Source organism: Lytechinus pictus, chromosome 10 (genome assembly GCF_037042905.1).
Source record: "Lytechinus pictus isolate F3 Inbred chromosome 10, Lp3.0, whole genome shotgun sequence".
NCBI lineage: Eukaryota > Metazoa > Echinodermata > Echinoidea > Temnopleuroida > Toxopneustidae > Lytechinus > Lytechinus pictus.
Window position 1 is genome coordinate 9,658,534 of NC_087254.1, and position 22,169 is coordinate 9,680,702.

General features: G+C 35.1%; 1 protein-coding gene across 2 annotated transcripts in view; it reads right to left on the minus strand.

Annotated features, from left to right (window-relative positions):
- Positions 1-36: 36 nt before the first annotated feature.
- Positions 37-22,169, minus strand: part of LOC129269077 (alpha-L-fucosidase-like) — a 30,121-nt gene continuing 7,988 nt past the window's right edge. Inside the window, exons 2-11 of one of the 2 annotated variants that reach the window (XM_064105293.1) lie at positions 21,296-21,361; positions 17,691-17,818; positions 16,520-16,756; positions 14,999-15,105; positions 13,901-14,031; positions 12,743-12,876; positions 9,161-9,258; positions 7,539-7,671; positions 5,983-6,153; positions 37-4,603 (exon numbers count right to left, since the gene is read on the minus strand). In XM_064105293.1, the coding sequence (XP_063961363.1) occupies positions 4,354-4,603; positions 5,983-6,153; positions 7,539-7,671; positions 9,161-9,258; positions 12,743-12,876; positions 13,901-14,031; positions 14,999-15,105; positions 16,520-16,756; positions 17,691-17,812 (1,383 nt within the window). In that variant the 5' untranslated portion in view covers positions 17,813-17,818; positions 21,296-21,361 and the 3' untranslated portion in view covers positions 37-4,353. The remainder of the gene's footprint in view (positions 4,604-5,982; positions 6,154-7,538; positions 7,672-9,160; positions 9,259-12,742; positions 12,877-13,900; positions 14,032-14,998; positions 15,106-16,519; positions 16,757-17,690; positions 17,819-21,295; positions 21,362-22,169) is intronic. The other variant, XM_064105292.1, reaches the window with a different exon arrangement.

The following is a 22,169-nucleotide window of genomic DNA, read 5'->3' on the forward strand; positions in this document are numbered from 1 at the left end:
CAAGAATACATTATACAGCAAGGTGAACACAATATATAACTTTTGTTATTAATGTTTTATTTAAAGAAATATACAAATATAATTCTGTTTTCAACCATATACATGTAGTTACCTCCAAAATTATTGTTCATAGTTCACATAATTACATGTATGCATATATATTGGTGCTAAAAAAAAATTAGTGAACCCCACAAGAAAATGAACATTTAAATTTTTGCCATGTTTTAGATTAGTAATTGTAAAGATCAGGTGATGAAATATTACATTCAGGAAAGTTTGTTTCTCTTGGCTCGCCAAGCATTGTTGTGTTGTCAACATTCAACACTGGGCGTGAAGGAGTGCATGTCATGAAGGGGTTCACTAACTTTGAGCACAACTGTACATGGACATACAGTTGAATCAATTTAAGTGAAATATTTCTTTGGAATAATGAAAGCTTTGCATGTTATAAGGCCTGTTGCAGAAAGGGTTGCAATCGAACCAAAGTCAAGAAATCAAACACAACTTGGTTCTGAGGAATCTGAGCTAATCATGTGTGTGTATTTAGGACAACTCTTTCTGCAATGGCCTCGTCTTTCAAAGAGTTGCGGTTGATCTGATCAAGCACAAATATGGAAAGCCAGACATGTCAACATCTAAACTGTATGTTTGTTCAAAATATTTTCTTAATATGCTGCATATTCATACATTCATTGCTTTCTTGAAAAATTCAGTGTGCTTCTCTTTGTGTACAAGGACATTGTGCAAATTTCCTGTAGAAAAAATTATGACTTTGATGGATTTCCATATAGTTGAGATTGATCGGATCAACTGTAACTCTTTGATGGGGCCCATCTTACAAAGAGATGCTATTGATCCGATCAATCGCAACTATGGAAAGCCAGCAAAGTCAACATATAAAATGCATGTTTGTTCAAAAAAATGTCTAGATATGTTTAGTTCAAATTTTTTTCTAGATATGAATGTATATCCATAAATTCTTTGATTTTTTGACAATTTGGTGTGTTCTCCTTTGTAAACAAAGGACATTGTGCGAATTTCCTGTAGAAAAAATTATGACGTTGATGGATTTCCATATAGTTGAGATTGATCGGATCAACTGTAATTCTTTGTAAGATGGGGCCCAGGTGTGTGTTTCATGAAGCTGTTGCCCGTTTGTAAGTTACGAGCAACTTTACAAACGACAACTGGTGATCCTTTCTTGTGGTAAAAGATTTACAACATACTTGCATAGATGCTGATTTAGTTCCCAAGAAAGGATCGCAAGTCGTTCATCAAATTGCTTGAAACTTAATAACAGCTTTATGGTCTAAAAATTTGATTCAACTTGGCTCATTATTTGACCTATACAACTACTTCATACGTAATCTTAAATATACATATTTTCTTTTGCATTAGTGAGAAAGATTAATGATCATGACTTGTTCTGACTCTGGTCCATTCTGAAATGGAGATTCATATTCAAACAATAAACGAATAGCGAATAGGCATGAGTGTGATGGTGCGAGATTTAGGATAAGGTGAAATAAAGATGCTTTATTCAACAAGGCATAGCCAAGTTGAATACAGTGTTTCTTTCTTCCACTGAATGCAAAATGTCGCACCATTGCAGGATTAAGAATATTCGCTATTTGTGTTGTACGACGCCTTTGAAGTTAGCAAAAATAAGAATAGATCATTCCTTATGAAAATGAGAGAAAATTATTGAAAGCACAAAAAGCAAAATCCCACAAACATGCATCGGATATGCAGCAGCAATGCCCATTTAGCTAGGAAGCCCACGCGTGTATTGCACCTGCATAGCTTACAAAGCGCAGTGCATTGAATCCTAATTTTTATTGTGACGTCACCTTGTTCCCGACCGTGAAACGGTACATATTGAACGGTATGTGTGCAACGGTACGAATGTTTGACATTCAACCTCCCATTTGCTCGCGTACAACAAGCTAAATAGGCATTGTACAAATCGTTATGAAGAACAAAATAATCATTCTGTAATCTTGTGGTGCAGCAAGTTGACTGGCAAGAAGATAATATTACTTTTTAGAGAAAACAAACCTTTTAAAACTTCTCTTTTTTTAGAGATGCTTTTGCAAAGCAAATCCAAGATTAATCCAAGACCTGATACAGGTTTGTTGAACTATTGGTCATTATTAAATTATCGACCCCCTCCCCCTTCAAAAAATGTATTTTTTACTAAGGAACATATGTGAGCAAAATGACAAGATGAGAGGGGGAGGGGTATTGAACTACATATAAATATACACCAAAACCAAATTCAAAGTTATAATAATTGTAATATACGACTTCATGTATATCTTGTATGTATCACTTCTTACTTGAACACTGGCAGAAGATTTTGACAATTCATGATTTCTCTTAATTTTTCAGCCTCTTTGCAATGAAATTGCTAGCTTACTTATATCTTTAAAAATATATTGCATATTTTTTGTTCTCCCCAAAGTCATACTTTCAATCTATTTGAATTTCTGTCTTGGATGATGTACTGCTATCTAAGAACAGGCACACATATACATAGCATCAAGGCATTAAAGTAAAGTAAGTACATGTACTAGGCAAGTAATGTATGAAAATGACAACAAAATTTAGAGAACTACATATGAGAGCAGCTCCCAATGTAGGTAACATACTTCTCAATCCATAAAAAAAAGTTGTTGCAAAAGAACTGGACTGTTTCATAATAATGACAATGCATGTAGTAATATTCATTTTCTTGCATAGCGTATACATATCACATTACTCCTAACTTCTCTATGTGCTTTCTTGGATATTATTACACTGGCTTTAACCCGGCAAGCCTTTTATAGATTTTCAAGGCATTAATTCCTGGCAGATACCCATCTACCTCACCTGGGTTGAGTGCAGCACAACATGGATCAATTTCTTGCTGAAGGAAATAACATCATGGCTGGGTTTTATACCCATGACCTGTCATTTCAAAGTCTGGAGACTATTCCACTGGGCCACAATGCTCCTTTATAAAAATGGCAGTTTATTCATCTTATTTTACATTACTTGAGAAAGAAAGTATTACACGGTATGCAGATGCGAAAATTAACTTATCCTTTCAGCTGATTTCCATCATATTTTTTTAAATACTGAAAATAAAATAAAAATACCTTAGAATAGTTTTCTTTATGTAGTAGGAATAATTAACTTTTTGTCAAAAATAAATGACTCGGCTGATTTAAATTAGAAGTACTTTTTTATCATACTGACAATCTTTTTATAATACTGATCAATTCATTTTTTTATTATACTGACAATTACAATTTTATAACACTGATAACGGAACAAAATACACTGGAATAGTTTCCCACATGTACAACCTTATTAAAACGGTTCCATGACATTTGCTCCGATGGAAGATCTGCATGTTGGGCCAAACATAAAACCCAACCTCCATAACTAAATAAACCCTAATCATTATCTTTACATTATTCCGAACGAAAAACTATTACAATCCTAACTAACCCTATGCCCCCTGAGATATTAAGACCGGAGCAAATGTTGTGTCACCTATTAAAACAGATATTAATGTCAAATAATAGCTAGTATAATCATTATTTGTTAGCATCATGATTAGTGCAAGGAACTGTGAAAAAGAGTGAAAGGGTTAGAGCATTAGTTGACGAAATGAAGGCAGTTCTCTACGAGGCAGAGTATGAAGAATGGAGACATAAGAGTCCAAACATCACTCGACTCCTGATTTCAATGACCACCCCCAGCCATTGGGCATCATGGCAGGAGTGAGGAGCAGGAGGGGAACATTCATCCCCCTCCTACCAGTTCCTACTGTCCAATTTAAAGATAAATTCCAGTTGTGGGAACGATCTCAAAATGACTTTTTACAGAATTTAATATAATGATCACCAAAGTGTCTGTTTGTATGAATAAAAAATATGTGCCAAAGGATTCTGGAAAAAATTGTGTAATTGCTGAGAAATAAGCAAAATAAGTGCGGATTCGGTCACTTCCGTCTGGTCTTTATTCCAGCAATAATACACTGTCCCACGTGTGGCTATCTGTGTTGGCGATCTTCACTGTGATCGTTTTTAGCTAGATATTATGATTTCACAAAGTTCAGTTTATGTAACTGTACCAGATCTAGATCCACGATGATATATCAATACTTTACCTTTGTTTTACAGACTTTCTCACGAAATCAGTGTTTTACTGCAACTACGTTCATTTAGCTTTAAGGGGTACAAGACCACTCTCCTCCTTCTTTCAATGTCCAATCCTAGTCTCGATGCATCATGAAAGGAGTGAGGACTAACATTCATCTCTCTCTCCTACCAGTACCCTCTGTCCAATGTAAGGGGTACAAACTCACTCCACTCCCACTAATTTCAATGTCCACGCCCAGTCACAGGGCATCGTGGCTGGATTGAGGAGCGGAAGGGTAACATTCATCCCCCTCCCATGGTTTCCTACCGTCCATTTCAGGGGCGCATCGTGACCCAACATGGAAACAGTGGTGGTAGAGGTCACGACTGGATCCCTCAGGTAGACAAGATTATTCACCGGCCACTCCAGAAGGAAAGCATACACTGCTTTATTCTTGGGACTTGTGGTGTACCTACAATGGAAATATGAATATGCATCATATTAGTATGTATCATACGTAAGAAAAACATACACACAAATGCACTTTCTGACTTAAATCTCATTGAATGCAGAATATATTAAGTGAATAGCATATATAAAAAAATATATGTATATATATATATATATATATAAATATATATATATATATATATATATATATATATATACATTTTTTCAATTTCTTTTTATTCAATCATTTAAAAATCAATATACACACATGCAAATCTCATGCTAAGGTCACAAATACCTTTACGAGCACCATGCAAAGGATTTTTATACAGAGCAATGAATGGTATGAAATCATTTGTATGGTGTTCGTAAATGTATCTGTGACCATAGATAGCATTACATGAATACCAATCATTGTAAATAAAAATTTAAATGATTAGGGTGTCCCGAAAAGTAGTAGCTTGATGAATGGGTCACCCAATACACATAAAAGTATGTAGTGTGTATTGACAGGAGCATCAGTAACACTTTTCATGGTGGAGTAAAAATTAACATTTTATTAGTAAAATTAGTAAAATTTATTAGTACTGTGTAACACATTTCCATATGTTTTAACAATCATTCATCTTTTTTAATGTTTTTTTTTATAATAATGACAGAGCCCTGAGGAAGACGAGCTCTTAATGTTTGTATAGTGCATATTTATATCATGTATCTTGCCATTTGTATCTCGTATTTTTACTTTTTATTTGTTCTTTTTTTCTGTATCTCATAATGTCCTGTTACTATGTTTTTCATATATTGTATGTTTTTTATGCTGATCAGGCCACCCTGTTTAAATATTCAAGAATAAATAGATAAAAAAGTAACTGTATTGGATTTTCTCTGACAGACAAATTGATAAATAATGACAGATTGATGAAATGATAGGGGTTACACCATGTATTTCTCGAGGTTCTTGGCACAGCTTGCTCACTTTTTCCGCTGAAAGAACTACATAGTGTTAATTTTGAAATTTCACTAAACACTGAGCTAGATTATTTTTTGTAATTTGTATATTTTGTAAGTTTGATATCTGTATGCATCTCTACATGTTGGGGGTGATATGCTTCGGAGCAACAGCTATTTATTATGCTTTTAACACCACTGACCAGCATGTAGCACTGCTCCATTCTGTATTGTTTGTTTTTACCATGTATAATGTCATCTATGTTTGTATCATGATTTGGTCAAATAAATAATAATAATCTGGAAAGAATTGAATCCCATAACAATGTGTGATTGCTTATTACCACAGAATGTTGCAACATGCCATATTTTTTATTCTTTCAAGCTTTGCCGATCCTGATTGCCAATAATATTATCAAGTCAACAATAAAATGAAATAAAATAAAACCATACCAAACATTAGGAGTAACAGTATCATTTTGTTTTCTCCATGGCCTTGATGAGTAGATGCCCTCACCATTGACCTTCAGCCACGATCCAATCTGACGAAGCCGCTCCTCAAAGATTGGCATGATCCGACCATCATGGGTCGGACCAATGTTGAGCAGTAGGTTTCCTCCGCAACTGAAATATCATATGCATTTTTTTATTGATAAATAATGATGATTGATAGCTACATTCAAATAGCGCTTAAAGGGGAATCCAGCCTTGGCCATAAAATGTTGTGTAGGGAAGGAGAAAAATAAATTAAATAGAATGGTGAAAGTTTGAAAGAAATCGGTCAAGCAATAAGAAAGTTATAGCTGCTTTAAAATTGAGATCACTAATACTATGTAGATTTCAAATTGGCAACTGGGTAAGTAAATTATGACAAGGGGCAAGGACAACTTTCCCATAGGCCATGTACTTTATTATCAGGGATTTGTGGTTTTCTCCTAAGTACCTATTCCCCTGGGGCAGTAATCTAAATATAACCCAGGTAGTATATTGTTTTATGTCCTCATGAAAGAAAAATATAATTTGAAATAAAACTTTTGGGAAAAATTACATTTTAGCCATAATATGTATTGGAGTACATGGAAGAGTAGTCCTTGCCTTACATCACTATGTTATCCCATATGCGGCCAATTCGAAGTCTCCATCGGTATAGTGATTACCAATATTTACAACTTTTAAAAATCTATAACTTTCTTGTTGTTTGTCCAATATTGTTCAAACTTTCACCTTTCAACTTATCTGATTTTTCTTTTCCTTATAAAAACAAGTTTTTATTTGGGTTGGATTCCCCTTTAATAATTTATGTTTCTATGAAGTGCTTCACAATGTCATTATTACCCCATTCATCGGATCATTGCATGCCCATACACAATGTATGCACTTTCTCCACTCCCTGGGGAGCATTCCAACAAGAGTTCCATGACTCAATTGCTAGGCATACTACATAGGCTTTCGCATCCTTCTGGGAACCCATTTAGCACCTGGGTGGAGAGTGGCAAAGTGTGGATTGACGCCTTGGCAAAGGACGCTAGGCCACATCAAGATTGAACACATGACCCTCTCAATACATGGCAAGAGTTAGAACCTCTACACCACAGCTCTTCCACATGATGAAAGCAAAGACATCAAAATGAAGATACATTCAGATTTTTTACATAAATGAATAGAATAAGAACCTTTCAAATTTCAAATGAACATTGATAAAGTTCTGAAGGCAGAAAAATGTTCCTGTTCAAACTGGACAGTGGAAAATCAAAAATATGTTAAACACATTTTAATCTATAATTTGACAAAAAAATACAAGTGAAATCCTTAAAACAAATGTAAATCTATGTAGGCAAATTCTGAATTTAAAAAAGATACTTTTTCTGAAATATTTGATGACAGGGCTCTTATATTGAATGCATTATTCAGAAATACCACTATTATAATCTAAAATACACAGTATCAGGGTTAAATTGTGTCTCCTTGAACAAGTATCTCAGAAACGTCGAAAAGGGAGAAAGCCGTACCTGACGACTCGTATCAAGTGTACTAGAAGCTCTGGTGCAGTCAGGTAGCTCCGGAGGGGCTTCTCTCGTGCGTAACCCCACCCTCCTTTGGTCACACTCATGGCATCTTCAAATTTGTGTTTCTGAAGTACACCTGGGAATAATGGTAGGTAAAAGTAATATTAGTAATAATAATTTGATTTATACAGTGCGTCTCACAAAAAAGGAAACCCGTTTTTAGAGATAGATTTCACAATTATCAAATATTTTTTACTATAGATTTGATACTCATGGCAAGAGTGGAAACTTATCTCTCATTTGAAACCAATAGCTTAGCAAATCGTTCACGCATAGCAGATTATAAACAATCAATATTGAGGCATATCAGAAATGATTTGCATGTGAATCTGAATCCACTCTCATTTCAGGGATCAGTGAGAGAAGCTAAACAAGGAATACAAAAGAAATGCTAATGAGCCAATCGTCGAATATGCATGGTCGTATCACAAACCAATTTTGTCGAATTTTCTGCGCAACCTGGTTTTGACATTAAAATTTTAAACTCGTCTTGCTCATTAATGCGTGAAGTGTTTGTCTCATATTAGGCATCAAAATAAAGAATAATAATTGAACTATGATTATGTAAATTAAATATCATAATTATTTTGAATTAGAAAAAGACATGGGAATCTCGGTTTCCTTTTTTCTGGGACGCACTGTATAGCTTTTTTTTCCAGAGGATACAAAGCACTGTTAATGGCATAAGACAAGTTAAGGTTTACAGTTATATACAGGTGTGTTTTAAGATGTTTTTAATGGATACTATAATCATCATCACCATCATTATTACAGCCTTCATTATAATCTTCCTCCTCCTCATCAATTTCAAGCTTAACTGCTCACGATGGCGGTCTCCTGCGTTCATTTGTCAATGGTTTTTTGTTATCATTAATATGTGTAGTATATGCTCACACCATTTTTTTGGTTCTAATCAAGTATTATGATTATATTGTATACATTATGGATTATTTTGTATATTGCAAACAATGTAAATATTTTTGACAATGTATTGTGAATGCAGAAATACAAAACAAACAAATCATCATCCTCATTGCCACCAACATTAACTTCATCATCATAATTATTTACCACCCCCTTCACCAATTACTACCTTCATTATCATCATCACAAAATAACAGTTACAAATTCAAGTTTTAATTTTGTTATGTCACAAATGAGCAGCCAAATATCATGTGAGATAAATTCCATACAGTGTAATTTTCTATTTAAAAAAAAAAGAAAGTAATTTTTATATTTGTGTATTCAGTATATCATCAGACACATCATTTTCATACCCCCTTCTATATATTTTCACCCATTACGAACCAATAAAAAGTTGGAATTCATCAATTTCGGACTTGATATTACCATCATATAGAATAATCTCTCACTTATAATGTTACAAATAAAATAAAAAGATTTCATAACTCTTATTATTTGAAGAATTTTATTATTTTACACCCTCTCCAATATTTTTCTCTAAATGCTTTTATTAAATAAAACCTACTTATTGGTTGGGTGATCTTCCCCTTCAACGTTAACAATAAAAATTTAACACTGAATTGCACATTATACAGACTGACCTGGATCATAACGATCATGGCAAGTGTAGTAGCCTCCATGCTTGCACGGACAATCATCACCCCAACGATCATTAACCACTACGGTGTCCTTCACTGGACTGAGAAAAGAGAAGAGAAGAAGTAATTTTATTTGCTGAGAGGGGATTCAGTGCAAGAGTAGATTAGTAAATTGATAAAAAAGAGCAAGTTTCTAGATAACAAGGGCCCCGTGAACCACTCCCCCTGAAATACAAAAGGCAATCAGTAAATAGAATAAGACCTGGGCCCCATCTTACAAAGAGTTACAATTGATCCGATCAATCACAACTATGGAAAGCCAGCAACGTCAACATCTAATAGGCATGATTGTTCAAAATATTTTCCAACTATGATGTATATTCAAACATTCATTGTTTTCTTGAAAATGCCCTGTGTTTCTCTTTGCATACAAATGACATCGTGCCAATTTTTTGTAGAAAAAAATTATGACATTGATGGACTTCCATAGAGTTGCGATTGATCGGATCAATCATAACTCTTTGTAAGACGGGGCCCAAGGGGGTGTTTCACAAAGATTTAAGTATGACTTAGACTTGCATTTTAACGCCTATAGTTGCGGGCGTTACAAAAAGGCATGACCGCATTGGTCGAATCATGCCAAGAGAACGCGCACTTCTGCATTTTAATCAATAAGACTACACGTTCCATCATAATTTAAGTACGACTCTAAGTCATACTTAAATCTTTGTGAAACACCCTCCTGATCAGAGGAATGATTGAAGAAAATCAGGTTAGATATGTAAGTTAATCTGATACAAATGATAATTATCAAGATACCCGTAACCAATTTAGTAAATTGACTAAACAGAACTAATGGCCTCTAACTCCCATCTCAGTTTTAATTCAAACTTTGGTTAAAGTTATGGTTCCACTATGCATAGCCAATGGTGACAGATACCTTTAACAGTACAAGTTTATTCATAAGTCGACTTGATAATCAAACCATTAAAAACTCAGGCCTGCCAACATCTGAAAATGAAAAAAAAAGGAGTCCTAATTGTGCCGCGCGAATTTTTCTGCTTGATGTCAGGTGTGTCTCCCTCACTATTCTCTAATTAATCTAATTAAGACATGTTTAGCATTCTTATTTTCAAACACTGAGAAATTACAAGTGCTGAAAGACTATATTACTCTTACACCCACACCCCTCCACACAAATACATATATAGGCCGATTGATTTTTTATCCTGAATAAATGGAAAAACAGAGTGCTCTTCTTTTTGGTTGATAAAAAGTCTTAAAAACGGGGTAACTCCTGGAAAAAAAGAGTAATTGGCAGGCCTGATAACTGTCTAAGAATAATAACTAATTTTTTTCAACATGAAAGTATGAAGACAGAGCAGAGTAAACATAAGAAACATACATGTACAATGTATTTGGAATATTGATATTTTCAGCATTCCATATTCATAGCACAAACTTTAAGAGACCATGGCCTAAGTTGAAATGGACACCAGATTTTTTTTCCATGGCAACCTATCATCTCATCTGTCATTGTACAGCCAAGCAAGAAATTCTGTGCTCTTCCATTGATCATTGGAATGTATACAGAATTTGGACTTTTTCAGCACAGACTTTAAATGGACGACAGAATAAGGGCCAGTGTCTTTTCCCCATGGAAACCTAACATCTTACCTGTTATTGTACAGCCAAGCAAGGAATTCTGTGCGCTTCCATTAATCATTGGAATGTATACAGAATGTGGACTTTTTCAGCACAGATTTACATGTAGACAGTTAAAGTGAACATCAGAATAAGGGCAAGTGTCTTTCCCCCCATGGCAACCAAACATCTTACCTGTCATTGTAATAGCAAGGAATTCTGTGCTCTTCCAGTGACTGGAATGTATACAGAATGTGGACTTTTTCAGCACAGATTTACATGTAGACAGTTAAAGTGAACATCAGAATAAGGGCAAGTGTCTTTTCCCCCCATGGCAACCAAACATCTTACCTGTCATTGTAATAGCAAGGAATTCTGTGCTCTTCCAATATTCACTGGAATGCATACAGAATTTGGACTTTTTCAGCACAGATTTACATGTAGACAGTTAAAGTGAACATCAGAATAAGGGCAAGTGTCTTTTCCCCCCATGGCAACCAAACATCTTACCTGTCATTGTAATAGCAAGAAATTCTTTGCTCTCCCAATATTCACTGGAATGCATACAGAATTTGGACTTTTTCAGCACAGATTTACATGTAGACAGTTAAAGTGAACATCAGAATAAGGGCAAGTGTCTTTTCCCCCCATGGCAACCAAACATCTTACCTGTCATTGTAATAGCAAGGAATTCTGTGCTCTTCCAATATTCACTGGAATGCATACAGAATTTGGACTTTTTCAGCACAGATTTACATGTAGACAGTTAAAGTGAACATCAGAATAAGGGCAAGTGTCTTTTCCCCCCATGGCAACCAAACATCTTACCTGTCATTGTAATAGCAAGAAATTCTTTGCTCTCCCAATATTCACTGGAATGCATACAGAATTTGGACTTTTTCAGCACAGATTTACATGTAGACAGTTAAAGTGAACATCAGAATAAGGGCAAGTGTCTTTTCCCCCCATGGCAACCAAGCATCTTACCTGTCATTGTAATAGCAAGGAATTCTTTGCTCTCCCAATATTCACTGGAATGTATACAGAATTTGGACTTTTTCAGCACAGATTTACATGTAGACAGTTAAAGTGAACATCAGAATAAGGGCAAGTGTCTTTTCCCCCCATGGCAACCAAACATCTTACCTGTCATTGTAATAGCAAGGAATTCTTTGCTCTCCCAATATTCATTGGAATGCATACAGAATATGGACTTTTTCAGCACAGATTTACATGTAGACAGTTAAAGTGAACATCAGAATAAGGGCAAGTGTCTTTTCCCCCCATGGCAACCAAACATCTTACCTGTCATTGTAATAGCAAGGAATTCTTTGCTCTCCCAATATTCACTGGAATGTATACAGAATTTGGACTTTTTCAGCACAGATTTACATGTAGACAGTTAAAGTGAACATCAGAATAAGGGCAAGTGTCTTTTCCCCCCATGGCAACCAAACATCTTACCTGTCATTGTAATAGCAAGGAATTCTTTGCTCTCCCAATATTCACTGGAATGTATACAGAATTTGGACTTTTTCAGCACAGATTTACATGTAGACAGTTAAAGTGAACATCAGAATAAGGGCAAGTGTCTTCCCCCATGACAACCAAACATCTTACCTGTCATTGTAATAGCAAGGAATTCTTTGCTCTCCCAATATTCACTGGAATGTATACAGAATTTGGACTTTTTCAGCACAGATTTACATGTAGACAGTTAAAGTGAACATCAGAATAAGGGCAAGTGTCTTTTCCCCCCATGGCAACCAAGCATCTTACCTGTCATTGTAATAGCAAGGAATTCTGTGCTCTTCCCATATTCACTGGAATGTATACAGAATTTGGACTTTTTCAGCACAGATTTACATGTAGACAGTTAAAGTGAACATCAGAATAAGGGCAAGTGTCCTTTTTTTCCCCCATGGCAACCTAACATCTCACCTGTCATTGTATAGCCAAGCAAGGAATTCCGTGCTCTTCCAGTAATCACTGTTAGCTGTTCCGGACCCGTCTGTCCATATGACCTCTGGCTTGTACCGATTCACTAGGTCATAGAGGTCTGGGCTTTGAACTCTCTAAGGGATGGAATTTAAATTCATTTGGGTCAATTTTGATTTATGATAATAGAGTACTGAAGTGATGACGTCACAACTTTTTTTTTGTATTTTGGTGGCGCATGACGAAAAAATCTCTACTACCAAAATTTGGTGAGAATCGGTCCATGGAGGCCTGAGATTTGACCTCATGAATACATAATTAGCTCCATCAGAGTCAATGTATTATTAGCCTGGTTCCTAACTTTTAGAACCATGCAGGCCAATAATACATTGACTTTAATGGGGCTAAGTATGTATTCATGAGATCATATCCTGGGGCCCCATGGACTGATTCTCACCAAATTTGGGTTGTGGGGTTTTTTCATCAAGCGTTACCAAAATATGGTATCAAAAACGCTGAAAATGCAAAAAGTTAAAATTGATGACTCTACATACATAAAATTTGTATAGCGCACTTTCCATCTTAGCTACATGCTTAAGGCCCTACAGAGCAAATAACAGAAAGGGAAAAAAAAAAGTACAAAGCAAGTTTGAACTATACAACGATAGCGTTCAATACATAGAAGGTTGTCATTAAAAAGCAGGTACTCATTTTGTTTTTGTGGCAGTAAAAAAAACAAAAAAAAACAACTCTTAAGATTCAGATCAATAAAATTGTATGGTGGTGCTTTTCTTGTTTTGCTTTCTTAAAAAGTGATAAAAATACTAAAGTGGGTAGATATATACTTGTTTGTGATCCAACTTCATTAAAGAAACTTATAAATTAACAAAACAAAAACACACTAGATAACATAACGTAAGATAACTGATTTTGATAGTATGGTGGTACTTTTCTTGTTTTGTTTTCTTAAAAAGTAATAAAAATACTAAAGTGGGTAGATATATACCTGTTTGTGATCCAACTTCATTAACAAAACTTATAAATGAACAAAACAAAAACAAAGATAACATAACATAACATATGTAACTGATTTTGATTTAAAAGATTTTTATTTAAAAATCCTCATAATTGCAAATAAAAATGCAAAAGATTGGTACTCACATCTCTGTATTCTGTAGTAGTGAAGCCATTGGCTTTGTCTTTGAGAAACAGGGGATTGAACCACTCAAAGAGGGAGTAATACAGGCCAAAGTGGACGTTCGTATTGTTGCGAATACCGGCTGCAAGTTCCCCTGATTCAATGAGAGAATAGAAATTAAAATATTCATTTAACAAGGGTCACTCAGACACTAATAATAATAATAATACTAGGCACTTATATAGCGTCATCTATCTAGAAATATTCTATTCTGAGGCGTGATGTTATTATTATTATTACCCCGGCTTTAGCTCGTGCTGCCTTTCAGCTCTCATGCAGTCGAGGAATTAATCCTGCCGGGTACCCATTCACCTCACCTGGGTTGAGTGCAGCACATTGTGGATAAATTTCTTGCTGAAGGAAATTAAGCCATGGCTGGGATCTCTTTTTTCCCAGCAATAATAAAACAAGATTGAAGTCTGCAACTGCAATAAAATTGCCAATACATGTGCAGTCAAACCTGTTTTGACTGTTATCTGTCTTTGATGCAAACCTGTTAAGCGGTCACCAAATAGTCTCCCATGAAAAACAATGTGTTATATAGAACCTTCTACTAGTTCTACAAATGTCACCTGTCTTCGGTAGAAACTGATTCCTAGCCATGGTGTGTTTTCCTTCACCAAGAAATTTACCTACATTGTGCTGCACTCCACCCAGGTGATGTGAATGGGTACCCGGTAGGAAGAAATTCCTCGAATGCTTGTGCTCCTAAGTAGTCGAGCTAAAGCCGGGGTAATAATAGCAGGGCCCGCTGGGAGAACAGTTTTCAGAACTGAAGTGCCTACCCTGGGTAAATATACCGTTATTATCATTATTATACTTTTTCTGTTTCCCTGGGGTGGCCTTAATAGACAAATTGGACTATAGATGTTTTGAAAATGATTTCTGGATTCAAGAAGTTATGATATCAAGCATTTTAAGCATGACTTTTACTTAGTCAGACTTATACCTTTATGAAACACACACTAACAGGCTTATAGAAAGGATTCTTTGCAGAGGAGTAGTACCACTTACTTGGTATATTTACTGACTTTATTATCAATAAGTCTTGTTTTACTTACCAACAAGATCTCGTTTTGGTCCTACATCCATAGAGTTCCAGTTCCAGGAAGAATTTGAAGGCCAGTTAGTAAATCCCTCGTGATGCTTGCTCGTCAGAACACAATACCTGTTAAATATTCAGTTTTTTTATTCATTTTAATATTTGTTTGTTTAAAAACAAGGAAGCCCATTCAACAATATGACAACAATATGATGGTCTCCCATGGGGCGATGTACACCCATACAAGATGTTTATCCACACAGGATGTTAATAAAAACATTATCCAGTGTCATTGATGTTATTCTTTTTCAGGAAGTTCATGAAAATTGGGTTTCCTTTTTTTTCTGATATAGTAGTATGTGTATTCAATATTCAGAAATTTTTATTAAAGCTTGGACACTCCCCTCATATTGCAATACAGAAGGAAAGCGGTCTCATGTTTTATTACAGAAATTTGATAAATTCCCTCGTGACCAGACCATGATTTTCAATGTCTTCAGATTAAACAAATTCGGAATAATTAATTGTCACCTTCCTCTCCAAATTTCTAAATCCATTTTATTCAGATTTCCGGAAAAACTTTGCTTACTTCTCATAATTGCAATTTGAAACTCCTAGAAAAGAACCGAAACATGTTCATTTAATAATACTAATGTACACTTAATGGCCTATCATTATTTCCCCTTTTTATTTTATTTATTCATTCATTCTTTCTTTCTTTCATTCAATCAATCAATCATTCATTTATTCATTACTATTCATTCATTCATTCATGCATGTATTTATTTATTCATAGAGTTATTTATTCACTCATTTATTAATCATCTATTTATTTATTTGTGTATTTAGTTAGTTTATTATTTATTTATTATGTGTAACTTCAGCACAGTTCAATCAGTAATTGTGATGTTGTTTTATATACATGGGGGCCATGCATACAAAACTTATATTGCTTTACAATGGAAACAAACAACAGTCAATTGAAGGTTCTGCTAGTCCAACTCATTACTAAGACCATTAACCTGTTGACTGCTGTACTCTGTGGTACCCAGAGGCTTTGAAAGGGGCTTGTCCAATTCCAGAGAAGGCAATGGGTTAAACTTAAACAGGAATGCCCTCAGCTTGGATTAATCATTCATTGGTATCATGGTGACTCTACTGACTTGGATTGGTTTATTAAAATAAACATCAAAGAGGCAGCTCGCAGGCTGAGAATGTTCAATTTACAAACAAAAATCAGAAGAAATTATAATTAAACAAATGTAAAGAGACAGATCATTTATTGACTTACCTGAATGAAAATTTATTAATAACATGCCAACTGTGAATAATAAAAAAATGATAAATGTTTACTAAAAAGATCCCTGTGTTTGATATCAGAATACAGAATAAACACAAATAGAGCTAACTGAACAAAATATACATAAATAAAACAGAATATAAACGGACACTATTCACTTACATCCCACCATTATTTTCTGTTCTCACTTTCCGAGAAACCCTACACCCTTTCCTAAAAATAAAAAAATGATGACCTTACTTTGCCCCAGAAGCCTTGATGATATCTGCCCACTGAGCAGGATCAAAGAACTCGGTCGTGAAGTCTCTGGCAAAATCTGCGTAGGTGAAACCGGGTCGGTAATTCTTCTTCATGAAGTCTATCACCAGGGAATATGGTTTGTCCCCCTTCCATCGGTACCAAAACCATTCGCTGAAGAAGCTTGGAACAGAGTACACCCCCCAATGCATGAAGATCCCAAACTTTGCCTCATCGTACCTTTAAGGATAAAGGTAGAAATAATGAAATATGTCGGGCGGCTAGGCCTATATAGGGGAAAGGGAGAGGTGGTGAAGAGAAGGTACGTTGCTAATACATACATTAAATATTTATATAACGCCTTTCCATTATCATGCTCAAGGCACTTTACAAAAATAAGACAAAAATAAAATTCTGCTCTCCAAGTGCTTACAAAAAAAAAAGGGGTATTAATGAGAAAACAGATATGTTTTTAGCTTACATTTGAATACTCGTAGTGAAGGACATTGAATGGATATTGACAGGGAGACTGTTTTACATACTGGGACCAGTCAAAATAATACATTGCTGACCTTTCTTGGAGTTCATTTTAGGAATTTGTAAACGAAAAGTAGTTCTGCTCTAGAATGTAGTGAATATTCTTTCTGTTTCATCTCATCCAACATTCAATTGAGATTGATATTACAATATTATCCATAATAAAACATCTTTGCAACAATTTTGTTTGTAATTGACTTGACATAACATCCAATATGACATAGGATTAAAATTTAATATTCTAAGAGTTTTAGAAAAAAATCTTCAGATGATGGCTATTTCTTATCTATCATTTACAAATAATCATTTTCCATTTTTCTATTGTTTAGACCTAGATCTGTGTATTATTTTAAACATTATTTTATTCAATTTTTTTCAATTTATTATTGATTTCTTTATTACCATTTTTCTTAATCCTCTTATATTTTACTTCATTTCATTATATCATTATCATTATTTAATTTCATTTTCTACTTTTATATTATCGTCATCATTATAATAATTATTATTTATGCATTGTATATATATATATATATATATATGTATATATATTTTTTTTGGGGGGTGCTATGGGGGAGGGGAGGGCCAGATTCATAGCCCCACTCCCAATGTATTTTCAACCCAGAAGAGTTTTTACCATGCTGGTATTGGTCTCGAGTCGATGGAATCCCAGTTAGGTTGATATCTTGTCGCACAAAGACTCAAAGGGATGGTCGATATGAGGTACAACAAACTGGCACAGAGTATTGACAACTTCATGGTGGTCTGTAGCACAAATAAAATGAAACAGATATAATTGTAAGAAAGTATAATTTATTGATGAAATACAGTATACAAACTATACACACATCTGGTGTATTTCAAATTCTAACGACGTTATTTAGACTATTTTGGTCTACTGAGCAACAACAAAATATTGAATAGGCCTATAATAAATACAAGGGCGGAAATCTCTCCACAAAGTTGGGGGAGGGGTACAAGGGGCTGGAAAATTTAAAGGACAAGTCCACCCCAACAAAATGTTCTAATGAATAAAAAGAGAAAAATCCTACGAATATAACACTGAAACTTTCATCAAAATCGGATGTAAAATAAGAAAATTATGACATTTTAAAGTTTCGCTTAATTTTACAAAACAGTTATTTGCACATCCTGGTTGGTATACAAATGACCACACTGATGACGTCATCCACTCACTATTTCTCTTGTATTTTATTATATAAAATATGAAATATTCTAATTTTCTCCTCATTGTCAAGTGAAACAGAGATCCTGAACATGTGGAATTAGCATACTTTAATACTATATGCTTCAGTCAAGTTGGCCCTTATTGTCAAATCATCGACTTATTGTCAAATCATTGACTGTCTCACTTGCATATCACAGAGTTGTGCCTATATAACTGTCAAGACATAAAAATAAGCGAAACTTTAAAATATCTTAACTTGCTTATTTTACATCTGGTTTTGATGAAATTTTCAGCGTTATGCTAGTTTGATTTTTCTCTTTTATTCAAATCAACATTATTCTGGGGTGGACTTGCCCTTTAACAAGCAAAAATAAAAGAAAAGAAAAAAGAAGGTTAACACCCCAAATTGTCATTTCGACCAAAAGAAATTTGACAAAAAAAAAAGGTTACCACCCAAAAAGTAAGGTCATCTCGTCCAAAATACATGTTTTATTTTATTTTGAATTTGAATAATGTATTTCTTTCCGTCATAAAATACAAAAAAAAGTAGGGGGGACATATGATATTGTGTCCCCCCTACTATTTTGAGTGGAAGGACATACCCCCCCTGGGATTTCCGATGATGAATACTCAGTCTATCATAGAGCCTGTCAAATTAAATGATCAACATGTAGACCAAAAGCTTCGGTCTCTGTTATGTTGGTTGTTCCGCTGAACTCCGTTGGCTCCAGTCCAGTCACCAAATATACAGAGACCGAAGTTCTAGAGCGATCTGTACATGGAGTCAATGGCCATATGTTTATGTATTAAGTTCGGATTAAACAGGGAAGTGAAGTTGCGCGCGACAGCCGAAGTAAGTCATTGTTTTTTTCCCCTTTTCAGTTGATTTTTTCCCCGTTTTGGTGCATTTTAGGCCAAAACGGAATAATGATTTTTATTTTGGTACAGTTCTTTTTATATATTTTTATGAAATAAAGACAAAAATCGATGAGCCCCGTCGAGATCGGGGGGATTTTGCATTGTTAACCCCCTAATGGTGGCTGCACGATAGCGAGCCGTCTGTGTAGGAGGAGAATTTTTTTTTTAATGTTAAAAAACTCCTCGAAACAGACGGCTGCCAGCTGTCTACTTTGAATGTAACCCAGGGAGCTCCCGCCCGCGCAGCGGGCAGGAGCCCAGGGGCTTACCGTGTATTTGACCATACTCACAGGACTAGCGTGATTTATGGTCTAAATATTTCTCCAAATGAATTGTGAAAATAGAAATTATGCACTTACCACGATTATATGGATGAAGGTCTAACGAGTGGCAGTTTCCTGACATCTGGGCACAAACTGGAACCTCAAAAAAACGAAAAGTTCTCTCCCAGTCTCGATCGGCCATTTTGTTACAATTCATAACAAAAATGGCCGATCGAGACGGGGGTAGAAGGAGAGAACTTTTTGTTTTTTGAGGTTCCAGTCTGTGCCCAGATGTCAGGAAACTGCCACTCGTTAGACCTTCATCCATATAATCGTGGTAAGTGCATAATTTCTGTTTTCACAATTCATTTGGAGAAATATTTAGACCATAAATCACCCTAGTCCCGTGAGTATGGTCAAATACACGGTAAGCCCCTGGGCTCCCTGGGTTACTTTGAATGTAATTTAACCTTGCTTTAGTTTGGCCTTTGTGCCAGAGAAATTTGCTGGTGACTAGTAGTAGTATGGCAGTGTATCCTATTGCCGGACACCTTTATTTCAGTGCTTTAAAAATGACAACTAGAGGAAATACAATCAAGAAAAATTCGCACTTGCTATTCCAAATATTATGAAAATTATTAATATGATAAAATTATTTTATATTTACCAACCATTTTCTTTGCATCGCACTTGCCGCATACCCCTCCACGAAAAACAATTATTTTCGTGCGCGACAAATTACATCATGATTCCGGACGCGCGCCGGACGGGTAAAGATATCCTTTGATTATAATGATGTAAGAATAAATTTCTGTGATTTTTTTCTTCTTATATCATATCATGAATAAATTCTAACTTTTTGTTGCTTTTTTTATATCGAATCTGATCAGATGTTGGTAATAAATTCTTGTTTGATAACTTAATTTATTTTTTATTTTTTGGTTAGCTGCATGTTTCATAGCACTTTCCAGTGCGCGTTCGTATCGTGACGCTCATCAAGTTCTATCGATGCGCAGCCGATCGTCGACGGCTCTACTCACGGTAAACCTCGCGCACGGTACCTTGAGAATTAGCCGTCGACGATCACCCACAATACACCTCACCTCATCATTCGATCGAAGGAGCCGACGAGATTGAAATTCGGCAAATCAGGCCCATATTTTCGTTAGAAAATATATCAATTCATTCAATTGTTAATGCAAAACTATGTTATATGATATTTTAAGCATTTTGTGTCATTTTAGAGATAAATAAGGTAGAAATTTGATTTTTTCGCCTTGTTTTTGCAATCTTGTTCTATGTTGATCTGTGAAAATGAATTGCGGAAGTCTTACGGTATGAAATTGTTTTCGAACGCATTTATATGCGCGTCCGGAATCACAATAGTCAATAGTGTCCGGTAATACAATACGTGACTATACTAGTAGTGCTGAACATGTTTATCATTTTATATTGTCTACTAGTATGGCAGTGTATCCTATTGCCGGACACCTTTATTTCAGTGCTTTAAAAATGACAACTAGAGGAAATACAATCAAGAAAAATTCACACTTGCTATTCCAAATATTATGAAAATTATGAATATGATAAAATTATTTTATATTTACCAACCATTTTCTTTGAATCGCACTTGCCGCATACCCCTCCACAAAAAAACAATTATTTTTGTGCGCGACAAATTACATCATGATTCCGGACGCGCGCCGGACGGGTAAAGATATCCTTGATTATAATGATGTAAGAACAAATTTTTGTGATTTTTTTTCTTCTTATATCATATCATGAGTAAATTCTAAGTATTATTTGCTTTTTTATATCGAATCTGAGCAGATGTTGGTAATAAATTCGTGTTTGATAACTTACTTTACTTACTTTACTTTAAGTCCACGATGCTGTAGGCTTGAGTTGAGTGCCTGTTCATCGATCGTAGTATCTCCTCTGGTGGTAGTACAGTATCCATGTTATTAAAACAAAATATATATACCGGTACTTAACACGAGAAAGGACTATCAGAAGTTTGTACATGTGTGCTAAAAACCTTGGGAAAACAGACAATACTGCCTACACTGGCTTATAGAGCAAATCATAATTCTTTGACCAGTGCCTATCTAGACAAATTTTGAAGGAGTTGACTGAAGAGGCTGAAACAACACTGTCAGGAAGACTATTCCACATATCTACAACTCTGTTACTGAAAAAGTACTTTCTAATATCAAGCCTAGAAAATTTCTTTTCCAACTTCAACCTATGACCTCTAGACCTCCTTTGCGACTTAGTGAAAAGGTTGTGTTGTGTGTAATATATTCCAGTCATGTACTTGTAGACATCAATCATGTCACCTCTCCTTCGCCTATGAGCAAGACTCGGTAATTTTAGTTTCATGAGACGTTCCATATAAGACAGATTTCTAAAACCTGGAATCATTTTTGTGGCTCGCCTCTGTACACTTTCTAACTTTCTTTGTTCACTCAATTTATGTGGTGACCATGCGGCTTGTCCATACTCTAATAGGGGTCTGATAAGACCTTTAAACAAATATGACATTGTAACTGCATCCAGACAAACAAAAGATCTTCTAATGATTCCTAAGACTCTGTTTCCCTTTAATGCTGCTTGTGACACTTGGTCTTTAAAAGACAGCTTTGAATCAATTAATATCCCTAGGTCTTTTTCTGCTTGTACCTCCTTAAGAGTAATTAGATTAGACTCTCCTTTCATGTAATACTGGGTCTGCTCTTCCGTACTG